At 44.3% G+C, this 23,710-nt stretch overlaps 1 protein-coding gene across 1 annotated transcript in view; it reads left to right on the forward strand.

The window, feature by feature from the left end:
* Positions 1–23,710, forward strand: part of ADARB2 (adenosine deaminase RNA specific B2 (inactive)) — a 523,417-nt gene that overhangs the window by 343,209 nt on the left and 156,498 nt on the right. Inside the window, exon 3 of the mRNA XM_004588466.2 lies at positions 10,062–10,969. Coding sequence (XP_004588523.2) covers positions 10,062–10,969 — 908 coding nt within the window. The remainder of the gene's footprint in view (positions 1–10,061; positions 10,970–23,710) is intronic.

Raw genomic sequence — 23,710 nt, forward strand, 5'->3', positions numbered from 1 at the left:
GATAACCCTAGTGTTACCAGCCCAGGAGGGGAAGCCAGGTGTACATAATGACCAGGCTGGCCTTAAAGGGAGCCAGTGGATGTAGAAGAGACACTTAAAGCCATGAACAATCATAGATGTCTGCACACCATCAGACGGATGAGGGCAATGAAACCTAGCCAAAAGAGCCCCAAGCCCCGACTGTATGGTCTCTGCATTTCTGAATGATGATAGCCTAGGTCATCAAACTTAATGAGCACAGAAGAATACATTTCACTTGGAATACAAAAATTTAAGTATCACCATGACTGTCAGATTTTGTTCTTTGTCCCAAAATGCAATCCTTTTAGGTGTGAAACCTTTAGACTTAGCACTGCGTTTGCTAGAACTTTTTGTCACAAGGAGCTAACAGACTTACTAAGCTCAGGAGATGAATACATGGATGAAAAAGCACAGTGGAAATCATTTCAGTTTACATTTTCTTGCATAAGTGCCACCCCAACTTAAACATTTCCCTTAGTGGCTGGTAGTCTTCAAATTGTTAATGACTGTCCTATTACTGCTGCTTACTGTATTATTGATCTAACATAGCTGAAAGTTATTTGCCTGCTTTTTTTCTAATTTCACAGTGGAAAAGACCCATGCAACTCTGTGCAAAGACCTTACCACTCTGTACAAAGATCTTACCTTATGAAAGCCAAAGTTCATGGATGTCTCATTTTCACTTGGAAGGACATGGTGATTTTCCAGGGTCTAAGCCAAAGTATATGGTTGGGGTGGCTTAGGGCACCGACACCATCTCTCATGGAAATGGGGTTGGAATCCAGGCAAAGAATTTTTCAAGAGACTGGCTGAATACAATCCAGCCTCCCATTGAGGCTGATGCTGGTGGGCATTGCCATCATCCTCAACTATGAATTGTCATATTATTGTGCCCTCTAGCCATTCTACTATAGAGCTAATGTGTTCACACACACACTCTCTCTCTCTTTCATTCTCATTCTCTTTTCTGTCTCCCGTATGCCCTCATTGTTTACCTGTTAGAACCCTCTGGACATTGGTAGTGTTGCTTGGTTTCCATATAGAGTGACTTAAAAGATGTAATAAATATTTGTTTGCATGTTTAAAGAAGAGACAAAAGATACAAAAAGAGATGAGAAATAGAGAAAAAAAAGAATGAGAGACAGTGAAGAAGACAGGGTGAAGTTGGGAGGCGGTGGGCATGGCAAAAGTTTCGCTGGATACTTACGTATCTAAAATGACAGGTGGTTCCAAGTTGGCCTAGTAGAGAGAGAATCATATTTCTTGTAGAACTTCTCCCAGCTCTGAAACATAATTCTGCAAGTTATGATTGGTATGATCAATGATTATTTGTGAGAATGGATTGCAGGAGCAGAATTAAAGATTTGCTAATTATTGTAAGGAAGTGTTGGTCTGAATAGCTCCAAGTATATAACATATGTGTTCTTAGCACTAATCTCTTTTGTCACATAGGTCGCAGAAGTCCTGTAATTCCCTGGAAGAATCCTGGGAGGCAGGACCCCACACTTGTCTCTTTGCTGTCTCAAAAGACAGTGACTGAGTCTTCAGTGATCATGACCAACCAACACATTACAATAAAATGAACATTCTGAGTGAATGTGATAGACCATGACAAACTTGTACACACATGGCCCTTCCACAACCCTTTGGAGTGTGTGTTTGCTAATCACATAACAGACGTGTGCGGTTCAGAATCTCTTATCAGCTTTGGTCTCACCACAAGCACCCGCAGAGGGCAGAATTCACACTGGACTCCAGAGACAAACATGCTAGGACACATTTCTGTTCTCTGGGGTTTGCAAAGTGTTTTCCAGAAGAGAATGGAGTCTTGGAGAGTGATGGGAAAGTCCAAGCTTGCCTGCACCAGCAAAGAGCAAGAGGCACTCACCTAGACTCAATGTGAGCTCATGTCTCAGCCCCGCAGGAGCAAGAACAGAGCTGGCCATCTCTTGGGGTACTCAGGCTTGTACGAAACCAAGGCAAACTCACATGTGTCCACATACTGCACTGTGTGCATTTAAGGCACACAACATGATGTATTAAAAGTATGGAAGTACACCAACAGAAGCTATTGTTAGTGTAATCAAATTTTGAAATTCGTGAATAATGTCTTCATAATATGCAGTCTTTATGGATTTTTGAAGATTTTACATCAATAAATCTATTGTTTAATTACATATCATGAACTTTTTGAAGCACCCCTATATATGTGATGGCTATACTCAAGTAGATTAGCACAGACATCACTTTCCTTGGTTCCATGTTTGTGGTAAGAACAACAAAGTATCTACTCTTTTAGTCAACAGGTATACATCAAATGGTCTTAAGTATGCCCAGTAATATACATGGAAAGGATTGAAGGTTTGGGATATACTCTCAGAAAGGGTATTTCCCACAAGTCAGTAAGAGAGGGGCAGGTAGTCCTCAAAACCCTCTTAACAGCACAGGCATGGCAGGTGTGTACACTAACCCCCAAGACAGGAACTAGAAGACAAGGCTGGCAAACAGCAAAAGCAGTGTGTTTTATAGGTGGACACAGCCCTCTGTGTTTAGGTTCTGTGGCGCTGTGATTGCAATACCACACATGCATCAGCTGTTCATGTCTGTCTTTAGAATTGAGAGCTGTATTAGACTGCTGAACTTTTATCTTTGGATTACTATATGTGACAGTTGCATGTGTGAAATCTATTAGCTAAGTGGAGATGAAAAGTGAGAGCAGTTTTCTGGGTCAGAAGCAGGGAGTGTAATGCATTGAATACCTTCCATATAGAAGAAAAATGAACAAAATTTGAGCTGGAGTCCTTTGAAAAACTCACGAAGAATTGTAACACATTGCCAGCAGGGCACATGACACCTGGACACGAGCTTTGCCTATGGGTTTCTGGGCATCTTCAAGCAGCATCAGAGAAAGGGTGAGAAAGTGAAATCCTGGTATGAAGGCAAGCTCACCTCTCTCTGTCCCTCTCCTGGTGCCTGCAATGGTCCCAGCAAAAGGATTTCAGGAGTCTGCAGTTCTCCCCAGGCATGCCCCCTCTAAAAAAAAGCCAAGATTCTACTTTTTCCTCGTCTATCTCAGAAGTTAGTAAGATTACTAACATTCAGTAGGTTCTGATACATGTTTGTAGGAATAAGCATTTTTCTTGCCAAATAAAGAAAATGCTGAGGAGATGCATTTTGGTTTGTGCAAGAGCCAGTACTGCTCACTGGCCACATACAAAGGACCAAAATATTTTCAAGATGGCAAAGAGCTAACCTGGCACCTGTCAGAGTCAGTGGATTCACCAGAAGAGGAAAGAGCTCAGTTAGCCCTTCCTCCTGGACATTTCTAGAATGTCTGAGAATCAGTAGAGAATTCAATGAATAAAATAAGCAGCAACAGAAGTTGAGCCTGCACCAAAGAAACAAGTTAACAGGGCCTGCCTTCATCATTTCCCTGTTTTTTTTATTACATGTGAACTTTCTCCTCTGATAGGCTTTTTGCTAAACTCCCTCTACTTGTATGTGCTACCTTAATTCACCCTCATATATTCTTACAATCTTATCAGAAGAATACTAAAATTAAAATCCTCATTTCATTGTGTATTTGTTACATGGGAACTTTGAGTTTTGTGGATTTGGGTTGAAATCCTGCCTCTGAGAGATTAGGTGTGTGTCCTTGGGCAAATAATTAGTCTCCTTAAATTGTCTTGTAAGAATCTGTGACCTATGCAACAAGGTGGAGGAATCCACCATGGTGGGAGGGTTTGGGGAGGGTTTGGGGAGAATCCAAGTACCTATGAAACTGTGTCATATAATACAATGTAATTAATGAATAATAAATAAATAAGACAATGTGCACAACCTAAAAAAAAAAAAAAGAATCTGTGACCTGAGACAGTACTGTTGCATTCAGATGAAATAGGTGTAAATGCTTGGTGAAGGTGATTCAATAAATGTTGTGCAGGAAAAAAAAATCCTCATTTCATGTCTACAATAAATGGAGATTGGACAAGTGAACTGACTTGCCCAAGGTTACATGTGCATGAATCACTTAGGTGACAACTAAACCCCCACCCCCATGTCCTGTGGCGCCTCTGGCAGAGGCCACAGGCAAGGGTACAGCTGAGATCTGTAGTCCTTGTTTGACTCAGCAGTTCAGTTAAATAGAGCAGTTATACCTGTAAAAAGAAGAGGTGGGGACTGACCCCAAAACCAGTGGATAACACCCTTCCAAAAATTCTAGTAGTGTTTGCAGATTAGGGCCCACAGTCCGTACTGTTCATCACTTACTGCTTATTGGCTACTACAGAAGGGGCCTGACACCACATTCTGATCATCACAGTTGATGCCATGGAAAGCCTTGATTACAAAAGTCATAGAAAATGTGAAATGGAAGAATATGAAATGAATTCCAAGCAGCTAGACGAAAAAGCATGGGTTTGTGATTTCTGCCACTCTGAGATACCAAAGAAATCATCTGATATTTGGGCCACCTAATCACACTAACAATCTCACTGAAACCCTCACACTGTGAGAAATCAATAGGAAATTAGAGAGCTGCAAGCATGTTTCCAGGCAATGTGGTGCAAGGAGTTGAATTCTGTTTTGTGTGGAGTTTTTCCTTTCTTTAATTCAATTTAGGCAACTATATGGTTAATCTGATCTACTATCCTTAGGCCTAAAATACCCTAAGGAGTAGAACTCATTGGTCTGGATGCAGCATGTAGAATGGTGAACAAAAATGGCTGAGATTCAGTGCTTGGTGTTGAGGGGGATCATTTTTACCAAAACGGAATGTCAGTGAATCGTATGCACCTATAACTTACAAAGCTCTGTAATTCGCACTTTGAAACAGAGTTACCTCTCCAAAGCCAAAGCTTCTTTAGAAGAACAAATACTGTAGAGAAAAAATAATTACTCCACAATTTAGAAAATCAAATTAGTGATATAATGTGTTTTTAACAGGGAGCACTTTCAAAGAAGGGTCTTGCGCCTCTTGTCAAAACATTTTCACAAGAGCTATTTCACCCCCTGAGAGAGATGGTGATGATGAGGACTCCTGACTGCCTGGCCAATGGCTCACCCAGAGCTGAGCAAGCAGACAGCAGACAACTCTGAAAAGTTAAACGTTCTTAAGAGTCAGGACACCTCTCAAAAGCACCTGAGTTTCAAAGGCGTTTTGGTGCATGTGAGAGGGTATATTTATCTGTATTAATCTCCAGTATTGGGGTCTTACACTAAGGGGCAAAGAGTGTGGTATCCTGTCAACCAGGACTCACTTCAGTCCAGCTTCCCAGCTCCTGTGGGGAAATGTATCTGTGTGTCAACATCCAGACCTACACCCAGCATCTGTTTTTAAGCTGTGAGTTAGCTATGAAAACTGCCTTAAGTTTCTACCTGCTTAATAAGAACAATCTCATTCTCAGCCTGTCCCTTTCAGAGCTGAGACCTCCAAGTCTCTGGGTCACGTTGGAAGTGCAAAAAGGAATAACAGGGTGTCTGCCCTCCTTGGCTCACAAACACATCACGCTGTGGGCAAAGACTCTGTTCTCTGCTTTGTCATTGCCTCTCAGCAAGCCCAGAAAAGAGTGTCACAGCACCATGGTTGGACAATGATGGGACTATTTAGTTTCATAAAAATCACCTTTACAGCAACAATAAAGATAAGGGGAATTTGAGCGTCCTAGGGTCACATCACATCTCAGTCAACTAGCAGACTATTCTTTGAGCCTGTTTCCTCACCTATTAAAAGTTGATCACAATACCCACTCCTAGTGCTGACTTTAGAAATAAGCACCATAACAAAGTCCAGGTTCTGGGTTGAAGACCCATAAAAGACAACAGCTGCTATTTATTATCATTATTTTCAGAATGCTTTATACTAGATCTGGGAATTTAACAATAAAGGACAACAGAGATTAAGTAAGGCGTGTGGCAAACCACAATTGATTTCAAAATGAAATAGCTTTATCAGAGAACAGTAGTCTATGATGACCTGTCCAGAAAAATTTAATTATCTTTTTTTATTCATTAATTACATTGTATTACATGACACAATTTCATAGGTACTGGGATTCTCCCCCCTTCACCCCAAACCCTTTCCCCATGGTGAATTCCTTCACCATGATGCATAACCACAGCTCAGCTTCCATTGGGATTCCCTAATTACAAGCTCACACCATACAGAGTCCAGCATCCCACTGTCTAGTCAAGTTCAACGGCCTCTTAGGGAGGCCCTCTCAGGTTTGAAGGCAGGGCCAGCAGAGCGTCACCTCTATCAATTCGAAGCTCCAACATATCATCAGCAACAGTCCAGGTACGATGAGACTGGTGCAGAGTCCACTGATTGACGTAGTCTTATCTTAGAGTTTCCCCTTGTCCAGTTTTCCGCTGCAAGCATAAAGCTGAGGTGGTTGATTGATCTACTCCATCTTCCATCTTTTCTTGGCTAATGTTTTGATTCCTCCATTTTGTTCAGGGGAATCCCCAAAGAAACTGCGAGGAATTCCCAGTCCAGGCTCCTACATGTACTACTAGTAAGCACAGTGCCCACCACAGTCCATCACTCCGATCAGCTGGTGGTTGTAACCCCTGGGTTGGATCTATTCTGAGCCCCGACCTCCATTGGAACCAATGAGTATTGCAGCTCTCCCCAGCTCTGCCCATCACACACTAGTCCCTCACCTAAACCAGTGGGAGGTGTGCTGGTTGGGTGCTGCATTCCCTACTGGCACAGGCCATTTTGCCTTGGCATTTTGTGTTTTGTACTGTTTTGTTATCGCAACCAAACCTGGCCAGGCCCCCACACAGTTCCAGCGCTCGGACTTGCCAGTGGATGACGTGAACTGACTCAGCCTGGTCTGCCCCAACCCAAGCCAAATGTATGCCAGTGGGCCACTTTCCAAAGCCTCTTCTGGGTTGTTTACCTCCATGCTTCCTGCGTTTATTTGTAGGGTCAGTGTCCTGTTCAGATTCCTCCATCCGACTCCTTCCTGGTGTTGGGTTTCATGCATACCAGCAGGTCCTTCGGCCAGCACCGCTCTTCAACCCATTCTGGTTCCTGCTGTTGAGAGTTTCAGCCCAGCCATGGCTCGTCCATACCCACATATATCTCATATATGGCTCATTTGGGGTTGAAACCTAGCCGAACCCGTCCCACATCTATCCTGGTCCTCTGGAGCACCAAACTGTGTTGCGGTCTAATCCAGCACGGTGCGTCAAATCCGAATCGATATTTGTGCCAAGGGATTACAACTGTGACCCGACCAGAACTCAGCCCGCTTCCAGTTCCTGCGCCCCTTAGTGGTAAGCTCCACTTAGCCAACGCCTCCCCCAAGCTCCCCAACCAGGCCTGTTCCCAGCCAGTGTTAAGTATGCCAGAGGTTGCTCTGGATCAGCCCAGCTCGCCCCATAGACTGTCATGCCTCCTGCATAGACTCCACCGGCCCTTCTAAACCGTCCAGTGGGGTCAGAGTTTCCAGGGGATTGGTCCACACATACCTGACACATTCTAGCCCCGAGTATGGTTCTCGAATGCCAGTCAATGTCATAATCCTGCCTTCTGTGACCCCTCTGCTAATCCCTCATCCTATCAGGTAATGGGGTATCCTGCTGGACAAGCCCGGAATTTTGCCTTTTGAATGAACTGGTGTTGGCAATCTGCACTATAAAGTGACTACAGGTTCTTCAGAGGAAGATTAACTGCCATTGAGAATCTTAAGGACTAATACACATTCTCAGAGAACTGTGGGTTCAGCATGGAGCGACTCATGTAGCATATCAAAGAAACCAAATTCCAGAACTTCCTGGCTGGGCAGCTAGCAGGCACAGCCTGGCGCCAAATGGCGCACTGGCCGCCCGAGAGCTGCTCACCCCATGTACGTATGTACGTGGTGGTAAGCTTGGCTGTGCTAGGCTGGAATCATGGCGGGGGACCTGAGCCCAATTTAATTATCTTTAAATGCATCTTGCATTTAGCAAATAATGATTCTGCCAAATCGGCACTGGGTCATCTGTGCAAAAGAAATAAAACATCAGGGATATAGCTGAAGTTGCTCTCTGGCCTCTCATTCATTTCCACTCTCAGCAGAGGTTGGGGTATATCTTTACTATGTATATACCTGCAGCTCTACCCCATGCATATGACTACCTGAATAACATGCAGTGTTGATGTGAACAATCAAGATCAATGACAGCCCAATCTATGGATTATATTACAAGTGGATTGTATCGTCTCACTTTGTATTTTTGAGATTCACCTGCATTGAAATGCAGAGTCTATAGATGTCAAGATCATAATGTAATCTGTTGCATGGTTGCATCATATGCTATTTGTCATTTCTCTACTATGAAAGCTAAAGCACTTTCTAAGCTCTTGGTTTGGCAAAACTATGCTACAATGGACACTTTTATCTTTGTCTGCTTCTGGATGCTAAGGGGCCTCAGGGACCTAGCCCCAAAGCATGATTCCTGAGGAGGGAATGCATTTCTTTATTCAAACTTGGTATTCCCAAAGTGCTCTCCAAAGATATGCTTACATTCATTACCACCAATCTGTGGATCCATGTCCTTAAAGACACATCACATTTTTAATGTTGGCAAAAATGTGGTTAGGTGGCAAAAATCTCAGGGGAAGCAATCAAAGGAGTAGACGGTTCCTGCTGCCAAGTAGGGAAGGTGTGAGCACCATGCTGCCTGGAGTGGCCCCCATTGCATCCATTTAGACCTGTAGTCCCCACCTCACTACATGATTAATTGGCTTTTTATTTAAAGTGCCCCTGTGGGCTTCCCAGAGCACTGAATGACACAGAGGACTTAACCAGCTTTTCAGAAGCTCTGGGTAAACCTGGTAGTGAAGTTGGAGAAGCATAAAAACCATTTCCTAGCACCTGTGACCTTTGATAAATCCCTGGGCAGAGAGGCAGTGTTTTAAAAGAGCCAGAAAACAGTTTCTGCTGAAGCTCAAGTGACCAATAACTCAGACAGTGGAACCACATCATTGTTGTCACCATAACTCATCCCTGTCATTCAAGCATATAAACCAACAGCATGCTCAAGCTCTAAACAACTATGTACCAAAAGAAGAAGCATGTGGGCATCTGGCAGAGAGGATGCTGTGTCTCATTTGGTCAACCCCTAGCCATTGCCTTCAGAGAAATGTCAGCACAGACCAGTCTTTCTCACTTCCAGTTGTGAGTAAAGAGGTCAGATTTTGAGAAAGTCTCTTGGAAGTTGGAGACCATGTGTGACACAGCAGAGCCACTGGCCTTAGTGCTGGGGGTCGGGGTCCACAGAGCACTCTGCCTGCAGCAGATGGGAGCACTTCTCATTCGCACCACAGGGAAGGCCTCTCTGACCTTTAATGTTGTCTAAAATACATAAGAAAGAAGGGCTGCTTGTCCCTTTTGTGTTGGGCTCAGCACTGGCAGACAGGAGCAGCTGCACGCTTGTAGGGGACACTCCAACCTAGAGCAACAGGTGGGAATGCTAGGAGTCCACACATTCCCCACCTGATTCGTCCTCCTCATTCTCAAGTTCAGCTCTCCAACAACTAGCAAAGAATGTCAGACCTTCTTCTTTTTCCTAAAAGTCTTTATTTTCTTCATTTTATTGAGTTACAGAGAAAGAGGGAGTAATAGAGAGATCTTCTACCTCTTGTTCATTCCGCAGATACTTGCAGCAGCCAGGACAGGGCCAAGCCAAAAGCCAGGAGCCAGGACCTTCTTCCAGGTCTCCCACACAGCTGTAGGGTCCCAACTTGGACCATCCCTATGCTGCTTTTCCCAGGCCATTAGTAGGGAGCTCGATTAGAAGCAGAGCTTAGAACTGGTGCCCATACGGAATGCCTACCTTGCAGATGGCATCTTTATACACTATGCTATCCCTGCTTCTTCTTCATGGACAATTGGTCCTCATAGCCACTTCAGCAGTTGATAGGCCTGGCTTGTGTGCTTTGCATGTGTTGGTTTCAAGCTTTACCATAAGGTCACCGGTGATAGTAACTGATACTAGGGGTGACCTGCCCATGTGCTGGGTCGTAACTAATTTGTTCTCACCTCCAGGTACCAGTAGTGCAGAAGTGAAGGAAAACCGCAATGTGAGCAACCTGGGCACAAGGCCCCCACCCCCTGGAGAGCGGGCCCGCGGTGGCACACCCAGCATAAAAAGAAAAAGACCCCTGGAAGAAGGAAATGGGGGTCACTTCTGCAAACTCCAGCTGATCTGGAAGAAGCTCTCCTGGTCGATGACACCCAAGAATGCCCTGGTCCAGCTGCATGAACTGAAGCCTGGCCTGCAGTACCGGATGGTGTCACAGACAGGCCCAGTGCATGCTCCAGTCTTTGCTGTGGCAGTGGAAGTCAATGGCCTCACATTTGAGGGCACTGGGCCAACCAAGAAAAAAGCCAAGATGCGAGCAGCAGAGTTGGCGCTGAAGTCGTTCGTGCAGTTCCCCAATGCTTGCCAGGCCCACCTGGCCATGGGCAACAGCACGAGCCCATGCACAGACTTCACCTCGGACCAGGCCGACTTCCCGGACACACTGTTCAAGGAATTTGAGCCGTCCACACCCAATGAGGACTATCCGGTCTGCCGCCCCGTTGATGCAGACCTGCTGTCCACCGCCTACCGGCATGGGCGGCTAATCTACCACACCCTGGACTTGATGGGCCAGCCCCGGCCGCACAGGCCCAAGCCAGCCCCGATGGCCTCAGGGGAGAGGAACCCAGTAGTGGTGCTGAACGAGCTGCGCTCCGGTCTGAGGTATGTCTGCCTCTCGGAGACAGCCGAGAAGCCAAGGGCCAAGAGCTTTGTCATGGCCGTGTGTGTGGATGGGAGGACGTTCGAAGGCTCAGGACGCAGCAAGAAGCTGGCCAAGGGCCAGGCCGCCCAGGCTGCCCTGCAGGCCCTCTTCAACATCCGGCTGCCCGGCCACACCCCCATCAGGAGTAAAAGTAACCTCTTGCCACAGGTGAGACTTGTCAGGGAGCTGCCCACCAGGCAGAAGGATGCTGGGAAAGATGTGAGCTGAGGATTACTGTGGTCATGATGGAGAAGTGGGCAGGCCCCTCTCCTCTAGTGGTTGTGAGCAGAGTGTGACCCTTTTACCCTCACCTTCCCAGAAATATCCCTTTTGCAAAGAGAATCTGGTGGCTGTAAAAGGAGGGGAAAGAAAATGTCAACACTCCAAGTTAGCAGAGGTGATGGGAGAGTTCACACAGTGGGTAGACTTTTGCAACATGTCACCAGGGAGAAACGGACACCAGAGAGGAAAGAAGCAGGCAGAGGTTGGCAGAGGACTGGCTTTGTTCTCCAGGCCGTGTGGCAATCTGGTCATCAAAACCGTCTGCCCTTCAAAAGACAGGAGCATGAGGCAAAACGCTTGTGTCCATGGACAGCAAGGGTTGAGCTTCTTGCCAACATAATAAGCCAAGGAATGAGGCTTGTCCTATTGGAAGTTGGCAGCTGCAGTAGGGAAGGCGAGGCTCCCCACATAGGGGACAGTGAAGTGCAAACTCACAAGGAGGAACATGTTGGAAGCCAGAAATAAGAATTAGGGATTTCATTCTGCCAACACAATCATCTGTACAACATAACTGGGGGGGGGGTCAACTTTCTGATGAGAGTTTACCTACTTTTGGTGCAGAAATATTTTGTGTCCAAAACTATTCTACTATTTCAAACAACCAGGTTCTATTCGGTCTTATAATTGCTTGTTTATGCCAGTTGCCTTTTCTCTTATTGTTCTGAGGATTATTTGTGGGCATCACTAATGTAAAAGATGCAGAAAGTCATCTGTATTCTTTTGGGGCATCAATCAAGGCAAGAACCATTTTATATAGTTAAAAAGCACTTAGCCCCATAAGGGAGTCATAGTAAGTACTCAATAATTGTAAGTTATGGTTATTATCGTTACCATCAAGCGTCACAATACTGAGAATAGAATCCACAATGTGGCCCTGGAATATCATAAATCTGCTCAAGAATGAAAGGTGCCACAAAAACTTCAGGTACTGCCCAGGGATACAAAATGTGTAACAATATAGTCCCTCATTTGGACTCATACTGGGTTTGAGCATTCATTTACTGTTTCATTCACTCATTCGATATTCATTTGACTCTGAGCATGCATGAGATAGACAATAGACAAAGCTGATCATGGCCTACTTCTCACAGAGCTAGGCAGGCAAGATCCTACAATATATAGAAGGAGTTCCAGTCAGGGTGGATATTTTTCTAGCTCTCTCAACATTCCTTTCGGTGATGCCCAACTCTTCATTGTACATTTAACATCATTGTAAACAGACAGTATCGACATCATTCTTGCCTTTCAGCTCACCCTCAAATCAATGAGGAAAGGAGATAAAGGGGTCTAGAAAAGGAAGAATAGCTTCATGATATATATATCCCTGTACTCTCTCTAGGGTATTCTGAAGTCTTGCTTTCTTTTTTCTTGCATCCCCATCTTATTTGGTTTCTTGAATGTTTGTTTTCTATTCTGTTTCCTCACCAACTGCACCTAAGTTTACCAATAGCAATTGTGGAAGTCACTTTACACCTGCATCCAGGAGTAGGGCTGGACAGAGGAATGGACTCCCTGCCAAGGCTTCCTGGGGCCTTTGACCCGAAATTGGTTAGCTGTCTTCTAGGCATTCAGGAGAATTCCTTCAGCACACACAAAATCCTCCAGCATTCACAAAGAGGCTGGCACCATCTCAGCAGCCCTCAGCCAAGCCTCATGGCTTTCTGTTTAGTAGGAAATGTTTTTTTCTCCCCCTCCCCTGGCACAATTTCTTGCTTCCCCCTAGCAGGAAATTTGAAGGATGTCAGTGAATTCTGGGCGCCATGCCTTCTTCTTTCATGCTGTCAACCCCCAGCTCTCATGATGGCAAAACCAGGCAGCGCTACTACTTTGTAATAGTCATTTGACCCCAGAACGCAGCACATCAGTTAAAACCACAGCTGCTCAATTATTTTTCTCTGACAGTCCACTAACCAACTCGACTAGATGATGAAGGGCATGGAGCAGCCTGAGGGTTGAGAGCCATTCATCACTCCACAGCACACGCCATCCCACGGGGCTCATTATCCTTCCCTCTCCACTCCCCAACAGGAACACTCAGGTTTGGGTGGGGGCCGAGCGAGACGATGGGACTCAGAACCAGGAACCATCAGCAGTTTTATTAAATGAGACTCCTGCTTTGGTGGATCCAGATACTGGAGTGAGGAGACAAAGATTTCAAGCATCACTGGAGATGTGGCGTGGCATTCTAGCTCTATCCCAAGATTCCATGTGCTGATTTTGCAGCATGGACAGGCCTAACTAACCATACATTATTGCGTATAGTTGGACATAACATGTGAACATGCCATGGAATCTGCACCTCCCTGCGAATACATCAGGTATTCTTTTTGTCTATACATCGCAAACTCTCCCCTCAATCTAGACATCATAGACCTGCTGCCTACACAACATACAACTCCACAGTTTATACACCGTAGGCCTTCTTCTTGTATATACATCATCTCACTGTCTATATAACATAAAATCCCCCAGTCCATACATGATAGACCCATCCCTGAATGTACAGCAGAGATCCTTCAGCTATACATGAAGAAAGCCTAATCCAACATCCTAGGCCTCACCTGTTTATACATCATGAACCCCTGGTCTATGCATCATAAACAATCCCATCTGTGCAACATGACATATGATCTCATATAAAAGTTTCCTGTAGTCCTTCCTGTGGTAATGATGCAATTTCTGGAAAATGGATACAACACCGATAGTTAATGTTCTTTACCCAAAGCTTCAAATTCTATCCTTCCTAAAACACAAGATGACCTTGTTGGGCAAGGCTAGACTCACAGGTAACATCCACAGCAGACAACTAAAATGCCATGTTATGTTTTATGCCTTCAACCAATGTGTTGGACTTATGAGAAAAGCTTCAGAACCATCTCTGTAGAAGCTCTCTTCTTTTAGCAAAAGCCTGAGGAAAAAGGCTTCAGATTAACTGTGCCCAAGAATATATTGAAAGTTGTGGTTAGGTTGCCACAGAAGGATCTACTGCAGCAAAAAAATCAATGAGTTTTAAAATAAGGATCAGGAATCTGCATTTCCCACAAGCATGCTCCCTGGGCTTGCTTTTTGGTGAGACAATTCTAAGGAAACAGATCTCCTACACACACACAGTGTCTCAGTATGAGTGATTCTAGCATAATGAGCTAATTCTGCACCTGTAATGACAAAATCCCATACGGGCACCAGTGGATGTTTGGCTGCTCCACTTCTGATTCATCTTCCTGTTTGTGGCCTTGGAAAGTAGCAAAGGGTGATTCTTGTGATTACACTGAATGCAAAGTAACAGCTTTTAAAAAAACGTGAAATAGCTTTTAAGCAACAAAGATGACATAGCATAAAGTCTGCTTTGTTGTGAGCCGATGTTCACAATAAGGATTGTAATCACAGGGATGGTGGCTCAGAATTTATTTTTCACTATTTTCTGTTGGAGGGTGGTGCCTTTTAGTCCATGGCTCATATCATGCCATCAATTTTGTGAGACTGGGTTCAGAGTGACAAAACCAAATCTTTAATACATGGACTAGACTTACACATGCAAAGTTAATACCATGAGAGAGAGAGAGAGAGAGAGAGAGAGAGAGTGTGTGTGTGTGTGTGTGTGTGTGTGTGTGTGTGTGTACAGGCTGGATATTCCATAAAGAGTCATTGACAACAGTATCCACTAATGTAGCAGCCTGGCAGTTACAAATCCTTCCTTGTTTCCTTTTTCTGCTGCTGAGATGAGACCCTTCCAGGCTATCCGGATACTTGGAGCTGATTATGAGAAAATTCTACTTTGTAAATACTAATTACCTGCAAATTCATTGTAAGAAAATATTAAAACCACACACTCTGCCATCTCTCTTGCGGCTTCACTTCCAACCCCAGTCTCACAGAAAGAGTTGAATACACAAAAGCATTCATTTCCCTCATGTGAAAACTGATTAGAAAAAATAGAGCTCCTCAAGTTGATGCCCCCCCCAAAAAAAAGGAAGAAGAGAAGAAAAAAGAGGAGGAGGAAGAAGAAGGAAGAAGAAGAAAAAAGAAGAGAAAGAAGAGGAGGAGGGGGAGAAAAAAAGAAAAAGAGAAGAGGAAGAAAAAAAGCAAAAATAATCTAAGCAAATAATAACCCTGAAAAGGGATCTTAGGAATTTGATTATGGGTTCCTCTTCCATCCTCAATTATTCTTACTGTCTTGGTTTTTAACTCTCCATGTCAGCTACAGTGGTAATCAATGTTTACAAAGATCTAGTCAAAACAATTAAAATAGACTATCCTTTCAGAGTACAAGAAATAACTTTAAAAATGACTCATTCAGGTCAATTCTTTGTCCAGGTCTTCCAGAGGTCCTTGTTAAGGGAAACCTGTGGATTGAGACCTCGCCATTCTTCAGCAGGTCAGCACACTTGACCCATGCCCAGCTCCATTCCCTGTTCTTTGCAGCCACAATATTTCTAAGAGAGCAGAGAAATCATGGGAATATGTAAAGTAATTGAAATTCCTCATTTTGTTAAGTTTCAGCATTTTATAGTGCATTTCAATCAGAGTCATTTTATCTGATCCCATTTCACGACATTTATCCTTTGAGTTAGCCACGGACCTCGGAGAATGAGTCTGTGGCTGTACCACCAACAGCTGTGCTGAGGACGCAAATAGACTGTTGGAGCGCTTGAGTCTGTTGCCCTCTTGATTGCCCTACTCACCCTGACTACATCTGACCACCTTGCGGTGGTTTTTCTCATCTCACACTTCTCCAAAGAAGCAGCCTCTCAACAGCTCTAAAACAAAACAGTTCACTAAAATTGCCAAACAAATTAACAATAGGAGGAGCCTCACATTGTTTTTAAGATTCACTTATTTATTTAACCGAATTAGAGTTATAGAGAGAGTAGGAGAGACAGAGAGACGATTCCATTTGCTGGTTCACTCTTCAAATAACCCCAATGAGCTGGGCCGGTCCAAAACCGGGAGCCAGGAGCTTCTCCCTCAGGGTTGCAGAGACCCAAGGACTTAGACCATTCTCTGCTGCTGTTCCAAGCATTAGCAGGGTGCTGGATTGGGAACTGGAGTAGCTTGAACTAGAAACAAAACCCATGTCTTTAGGTTCAGGGGCAATTGGGAGAGATAGATGGAGAGGCTTTTAGTTCAGGCAGAGTTTTATCAGTCAGGGGAGAGAATCTGAAAGACTGCTTCCTGGCTGGAGATGGCAGGATGACTATGTGAGGGAAATGGCTGCCTGGGTTATACAGCACTGGGCTTTGTACATATTAGGCATGGGGATGGGAGAAGGTAGCAGCTCCTTGGTTTGTGCATGCTTGTGACTGTGGCACAAGGTACTCATCATGGTTGCTAGGTCTGAGCGGTTCCTGTAGGGCACTGCAGACATTCCTGAGGAGTTAAGTCCAGATGAACCAGCGTGGACTCACTCTGCCTCAACCAGCATCCCGCTCTGCACAACCTAACACATACGGGATTTGAAATTTAAAACAATAGGTGTAGAAATGTCACATTATAGCATTGTGATGGCTTACCACTGTTCTGTTTGCCAAAAACATCCCAGGAATAACACCAATCTTTAGAAGGGGTGAAGAACTTTCTTTCCTGCCAATGGCTATTTAAGTAGTTACAGGATTGTTTGGGGGCCATACATATTTATTAGCTTAGATATTTAGCCTGTTACAAATATTTACTGAATTTTGAGTCTTGCCTGTGGTTAGTTTGGCAGTGCCAGACCCACTGATTTCCTGGGTCTTATATGGCCCACCAGCCAGACAGTCCCCACGAGATGGGCACCCACATGGTGCCCTCCTTACTCAGCTCCAGACTAGGGGCTGTCCTGGCACCTCCTGAGCTGCACAAGGGGACAGTATGTGCCAGCTTAACCTTTGGCAGTGTGCCCAACCCAAGAATACTCCAGAGGCTATTCTAGAATTCAAACAAACTAGACCTTGACCCCTTGAGCTCTAAACATACTGGTAACCCTGAAGGCCCCAGCAATTTTTTCTGAGTTTTGCTAGAGTGAGCAATCATCTTTCACTAGGCAACCCCTTGCCTTTCTGTCTACCTATTCTTACTACCACTTACATCAATAGCAAAGGTCTGGCAGAGAATCAGTAATTTCTCAATCGGTGCAAATAGCCTGGAGCACATGATCCCAACACCATTTCCAGTTGCAATTGCACTGGGGTTATAAAAAACAGAGCAATATTTGAGTAACTGATGAGGAGAAACTGTGGCAGTCAAACCTGGACAGGGCAGACATTCACCTATAAAGGAATCACCCCTAAGTTTGTGAGGAAATAGAGAAATGACAGTATTCACATTTTACTTGCTTTTTAAGATTTATTTATTTTTACTGGAAATTCAGATGTATAGAAAGGATGAGAGACAGAGAAAAATTGCTTCCATCTGTTGATTCACTCCCCAAGTGTCCACAATGGCTCAAGCTGAGCTGACTCATACAGACACAGGGTCCCAAAGCCTTGGGCCATCCTCAATCGCCTTCCAAGGCCACAAGCAGAGAGCTGGATGGGAAGCAGGGCCGCTAGGACTTGAATCAGCAGCCATGTGGGATCCTGGACATGCAAGATGAGGACCTTAGCCACTAGGCTACCACACAGGGCACACACATTTTTCTTTCAAAGTACCCACTCTGCCATTTTTACTACATCTCTGCTATAGTCTCACCGCCTTCCTTGTCTTAATTTCTTAATTTCTGCAGCAACCAAGGTGATGACATTTGATAAAAACTTGGCCGTTTGGGCAGCCTGAACTTCATCTCTTCCTTTCATGCAATCTAATGTTGAGAAGTAGCAGAACAGATGATGTCCTGGGTTATTAAATGACACTTTGCTTATTTAATGAATAAAGGGACATTGAGTATGAAAATGCAACTCTTGCTCAGACCCTGTGCACACTGACACAGGCCACTTTCCCTTTGAGAAAATACCCCATTTCAGGGAGTGAAAAACCCATAGAGGATGAAAAGACATTGCTCAAATCTAGGCCACGGCGTTCAGCCTTTCAGCTAAATCAAAACCTTAGAGGCAAGAAAATCTCATTTCTCTGACCCGCAGCACCTAAGCCAAGGTTTTTTTTTCTCACAGCTCAAATGTTTGTGAGGGAAAGGTCAGGGAGACTGACCCACACACAGCTTTTGCAGAGTTATTATCTTTCTTGGGGTGGGATGCATGCCAGTGACATGGATAGCGGTGCTTGAAGTTCTGGGCCAGACACTGCCTGCATAGGGCCGTAAGACTCCACATGAGTGAGTTTTGCCATCGACACCTGCAGCAGCTGTTCTGCTTCCTCAGGCCACCCCTTGCTCCTTACATGGCCTCTGGTCCCCAGGTTCCCTACACTCAACTCATTCTCCGAGCTCATCCCTTCAGAAGATGGATCAGGTCCCTTAGCGCTTTTTTTTAATGCATTTTAAAAAAAACACTTTGTTTTACTGTGGTCTGCTGTCATTCAGTCCTGTGAGGGCAGAAAACTATCCTACCACCAGAGAGGAGCACGGTGAAATTGCCTACAAAGACCTTGGTAGACAGGGCCAGACTGAGGTGCCTGCAGGGCACCATGGGAGCACTTGCTGTGTCGGCTTCCCTGCCAGCCCTGCCTCTCTCCAAGATGCAGGTGTGTGGTGAAGTGGGTGCCGAGAACAGGTGTGTGTGAAGTGGGTGCTGAGAGTTTGGATGTGGCAATGCACATACTAAAATGTCAAATGTGTCTGCAAAGTTCTCAGGAGAAGGAACCTCTTTCCTTGTCTCTCTGCTTGAAAGAGATACAGAATCCCACTCTTGCAGGACCATCTTGCCGTCCTTGTGGGAACAAGCATGTCTGTCCAGTGAGACAGCAGGATGGTTGCGCACATGAAAATACCCAAAAGAAGATCACCCCATCAAAAGGGGATTCAAAGTCTGCCCTCTACCCCAACACTAAGAATTCACAGCACCAGACTAGTACAGAAAAATTACTGCATCTGATGTTTATGAATGGTTTTAATGAGTCAAAACAATTAGTTAAGACAAACCCACTTTCATGACTCTCAGGATGAAATTCGAAGTGTAGCGCCTCTCTCTGTTTCTTTCTCTGTCTCTCATGTCATACACATACTTACATGAATACCTCTGCTACTAGAGAGAAAGATAGTCACCACAAGTTTCTGTAAAGCTTGGAAAATGGCACCTATCTCTTCATGACACGTTTCAGAGAATTATCCAGAGGTATTTACCCTCTTGGGACTCAGTTTTCCCATCTGCCATCATTTGGAAGATCATTTGTGTATAACTGTCAAGCAAATGCTCCATAATCCTTAATTGATGCTTCTATTGCTTTGATGAGGCTCAATGCCTTCAGATATCTTCTTTCAGCAATGAAGAGGACATAATTTCACTCTCATTCTAATATGAAGCTGTTTTTTATATAAAGACGAGCAGTTTACTTAGGTCCACAGGCTCATTGCGAGGGATTTAACAGATGAAACTAAAGCCGAGTCTCTCTCTCTCTCTCTCTCTCTCTCTCTCTCTCTCTCTCTCTCTCTCTCTCTCTCACACACACACACACACACACACACACACACACACTGTTTACCTGAAGTTAAAATAATCAAACTGAACCTTTATTTGGGAAAAAAAAGGACCAGACAGCTTTGGTTGCAATTGGAAAACACTAAAGGAGGACTGGATGCTGTGAGGGGAGAGAAGGTTCACAAGCGGTAGAGGCAGGTGTCAGCAGCTGACAGCGCAAAGTTGTCTCTCTGCAATCAATGTTTGATAGAGCAATAAAGAAGCACTTGGGATGCCTGCATCCCCCATCAGACCGGGTTCAAGTCCAGGCTATGCTCACAATTCCAGCTTCCTGCTAATGTGTACCCTGTGAATCAGCAGGTGGCAGTTCAAATGGTCAGATTCCTGCATCTGTGAGGGAGACCTGGAGTGAATTCTTGACTTCTGCCTAGAACCTGGTCCAGACCCGACTGCTACAGGTATTTGAAGAGTGAAATAACAGATAGGAAATTTCCTCCCTTTCTCTCTCTCTGTCTCTCTCTCTCTCCACATCCTCCCTCCCTCTCTTCCTCTGTCCCTCCTTTTCCAGTTTAAATAAATAAAACAAATACAAATTGAAGTACTTCCTCTTCCATCTGAGAGCACACAAAGGGATCACCAACATCCCAGTGTGATGAGATTAAAGCACTAAGGACTGGAGCTTTTCTTGCCTCCCTTACTCCAATCTTAACAATCTTCTCTGGGTAGAAATACTTTGTTGATATCATTCACTTAGTAAATAAGTCTTATGGAGGTGATCAAAACCTGAATGCTGTCCATTGGCTGTTAGGAGCTCTTTAATTCATCTGTACTGGTATTCACTGTTTGATTTCTCTTCCATAGAAAAAAATAAAAGACTTGATATAGGGTGGGCCCTTGAAAGAATTTATTCACATTAAAACCAGAAATTAAACGTTAGAAGTGAATGGCACATTTATCTCACAGCATTGATCTCACTACGTAACTCTGGGAAGGACAGAATAGGAACTATTTAGGTAGGAATTACCCAATAATTCTCAAAGATTCTGTGACTTAGAGAGAGAAGGAGGAAAACCTTAGGCATTCTTAAATTGATTTGTGTGAGTTCATTCTCATTTCTTAGAAGCTGCGATGTGTTCTTTTGCTGATGCTTGGTCTCAACAGGGTGGAGTGGGTGAGATTTGGTGGTTTTGTTTGGAATCATGTCTCCCTAACAATGGACTTTCTGCCAGTCTTGGGCCTCCACTTAAGGGTCCCTCTAAGGACAAATTTAATCAAACCCCATTTCCCTTGTCTGTGCTTCTGGGTCAGATAAGGAAAGTTTTGGACACTTGGGCTAAAAGTCCTGACCTCATCAAAGCTGAGACTTTCTGGATTCCTATCACTGAATATCATCAGGGTTCATGTAAAGTTCTCTTATTTTCAACCTTCATGCCCTAGAGTGGCTCTGTTCTCTGAGTGAAACCCAAGGTTTGTCTTACCCTGTAACTTTCAGTTCTTAGGTTACCCTTCAGGCCTCCTGCTCTCTGTCAGAGTACTCCCCAATCCTTTGTGGTCACCTTAAATAATTTAAAGAAAAAAATTATTCCAATAGTTTTTTCCTTTAGGCACATTCGCTTTGTGGGCTTTGTGGCCACACGCACCCTCTTGTGGTCCATGCAGAAGGGCACTGTGGATTTTTAGAAAAGAAACAAAAGCACTTTGCTTCACATTCAGACACCCCTGCACTTCCCTGGCCATTTTTAATACTCTGCTTGCTTAGAAGAGGCATTGGAGTTGAGACAAAAGTGACAGATCATTTCATTGCTATGATACATGGACAAAATCCTTAGAATGTCCCTCCTTAATTAGATATTAAAGATGTTGTTGATGATTAATAATACTCTTATTGATAATAAATACTTACACAGTTTGTGTATATAGTGTGTGCTGAATGGGTATACAACACACATTTTACAGTATGTATGTAAAGTACAGTAAATGCTTATGCAATATACATTCATACAACGTTTAGACAATTAGTGTGTCTATACAATGTGTCCTTCATGTTGATACAATAGCTTCTACTACCTTAATCCCTATTTATTTAGTATTGGTAAGAATTAATAAAATTTGACAAACATTATGAATGTACTAGAGAAAGTTTATGAGAAATGAAATTAAAATGCTTGTTTTGGTACAAAACATTTTTGAGACCCACACATAGTTTTTCCATAGAATGAATTTTCATAAATTTTCAAAGACTCTACGTATGTTTGCAATACTATGCCCAGCATTTTTAAACATATTTGATATGACTATTCATTAGTTAAGTCTCTAAGTCAAGTTTTACTTAACTGTACCCCTCACTGCATTATTGTACCCGTGATTACCACTGATGACAAACATGGTGGTAGTAGTGACATCACTGGCAGTTAATACTTACTGGGTGCTTCCTCTGGGTGGGATGCCTAGTGTTCTAAGTGCTTTACATAAAACAGCACATCCAACCCTCATATAAAATCTTTGAAACAGGCACCATTTTGCAGCTGAGAACATTGAGTAAAGGAATGCTGCATGCTTATGCCCAAGTGTTGCCAGTTGATACTGGAGCTGGGAGGATGATTACAAATAGGCAGAAATTGAGCTTCTGTGGCGCTGTGTAGCAGCAGGTTCATTTCTGGGATGCAAACCTGTCACCTCTCCCATTCCCTGTGACTTTCCAGGCTTATCAAAAAAGCAGAACTCTCGAGATATAAAACAATGGGGACTGCATGAAAATGAGTGACACATACACACAGAGTAATGTTTAGTTTCAAACAAGAAGAGACTACTGTGTGTTAGCAAACAGGAAGAGGTTAATTGATTTTGAAAGACTGCAGGGCTCATGGGATGTGGAGTGGGTGGAGAGGAAGGATGGTCAGCTGGGGCAGGGGTATATCTGAACAACACATCCTGGCAAGTTGGAGACCCCTAACCACAGGGAACTTCATGTGAGTGGTGAAGCCTCCAGCAGATCCAGGTCCCCATGGGCACTTTCTGCAGGGTCAGTTCCCACTAGGTACAGGTCATCTAGCCCCAGGCTTCTGACTCTCTGGATTCCTGCTGACACTTCCACAGAGTGGTAGTCAGAGGCTACTCTCCAGCAGCACCTCCCTACATCAGTACAGTTGCTGTTGTCAGCAGACAGCCTGCCTACCCGGAACAGGCTTTGTAGGGATGGCTGTGAACAGGGACAAGGATGGGTTGGAGGGAGGATGCCTTCCTCTGGGAATCATTGTTACGCTGAAAAGGAGACAGCAGAAGAGAGATGGCAAATGGGAGAATGCCAACATTTAAATGAGCCAGAGAAAGGAAAAAAAGAGCATCCGAGATAGGAGAAAGCTAGAGTCCCCAGACACAGGGCTCCAGAGGACAAGGATGAAAGCACACAAGGAGCTTGCCAAGTCTGCCACCACTTGCTTGCCCACCCCTAAAAGATGTCCTGGGGGAGGCGATCCCTCCTTTGAGACCTCTTTCCTCTGCTGAGTTGTGAATAAGCCTTTCTTTCGGCACCTGGGTGACTTGTTATTCTATTTTTCTGTGCATGCCTGCCTTTGTGCATTTCCATGTGCTCCCAAGAGAAATTGTGTCTGTGGGCAGTGTTGTTTCTATAGAGAGGGCTGCTACAATGAAGCAGGATCTCCACCCTGGGCCATATCAGCAAGTACATGGTAGAAAGCCCAGAAGGAATTCAAAAGTCAGCGTTTGGGGTTATCAAGCCAAGTGGGATACTGATGTTCTACACTGGAGAACCTCACTCGATTCCCACTCATCCACTTTCGAGGAGGCAGAGGGTGAGAGGTGAGAATATTAGGTCCCTGAGACCCAGGTGGGAGGCCTGGAATGAGTCCCCGGCTCCCACCTCTGGCCTGAATCCAGACCTGGCTATTGCAGGTGTTTGGGGGGTTAAACTAGCAGATAAGAACACATTTCCTCTTCCTCTTTCTCCCTCAAATAAATACTCCTTTGAAGTCAGTGTTTGATATGTGCACACACACACACATACATGCTTGGCTGCGTAGTCCTTAAAATCTTCTCCTTCCTTGCATCAAGTCAGGTTTCTGAGGAAATTGGTTACAGACATATGGTGGAGTGCAAGAGG

This window comes from Ochotona princeps, chromosome 10 (assembly GCF_030435755.1).
Source record: "Ochotona princeps isolate mOchPri1 chromosome 10, mOchPri1.hap1, whole genome shotgun sequence".
Lineage (NCBI taxonomy): Eukaryota > Metazoa > Chordata > Mammalia > Lagomorpha > Ochotonidae > Ochotona > Ochotona princeps.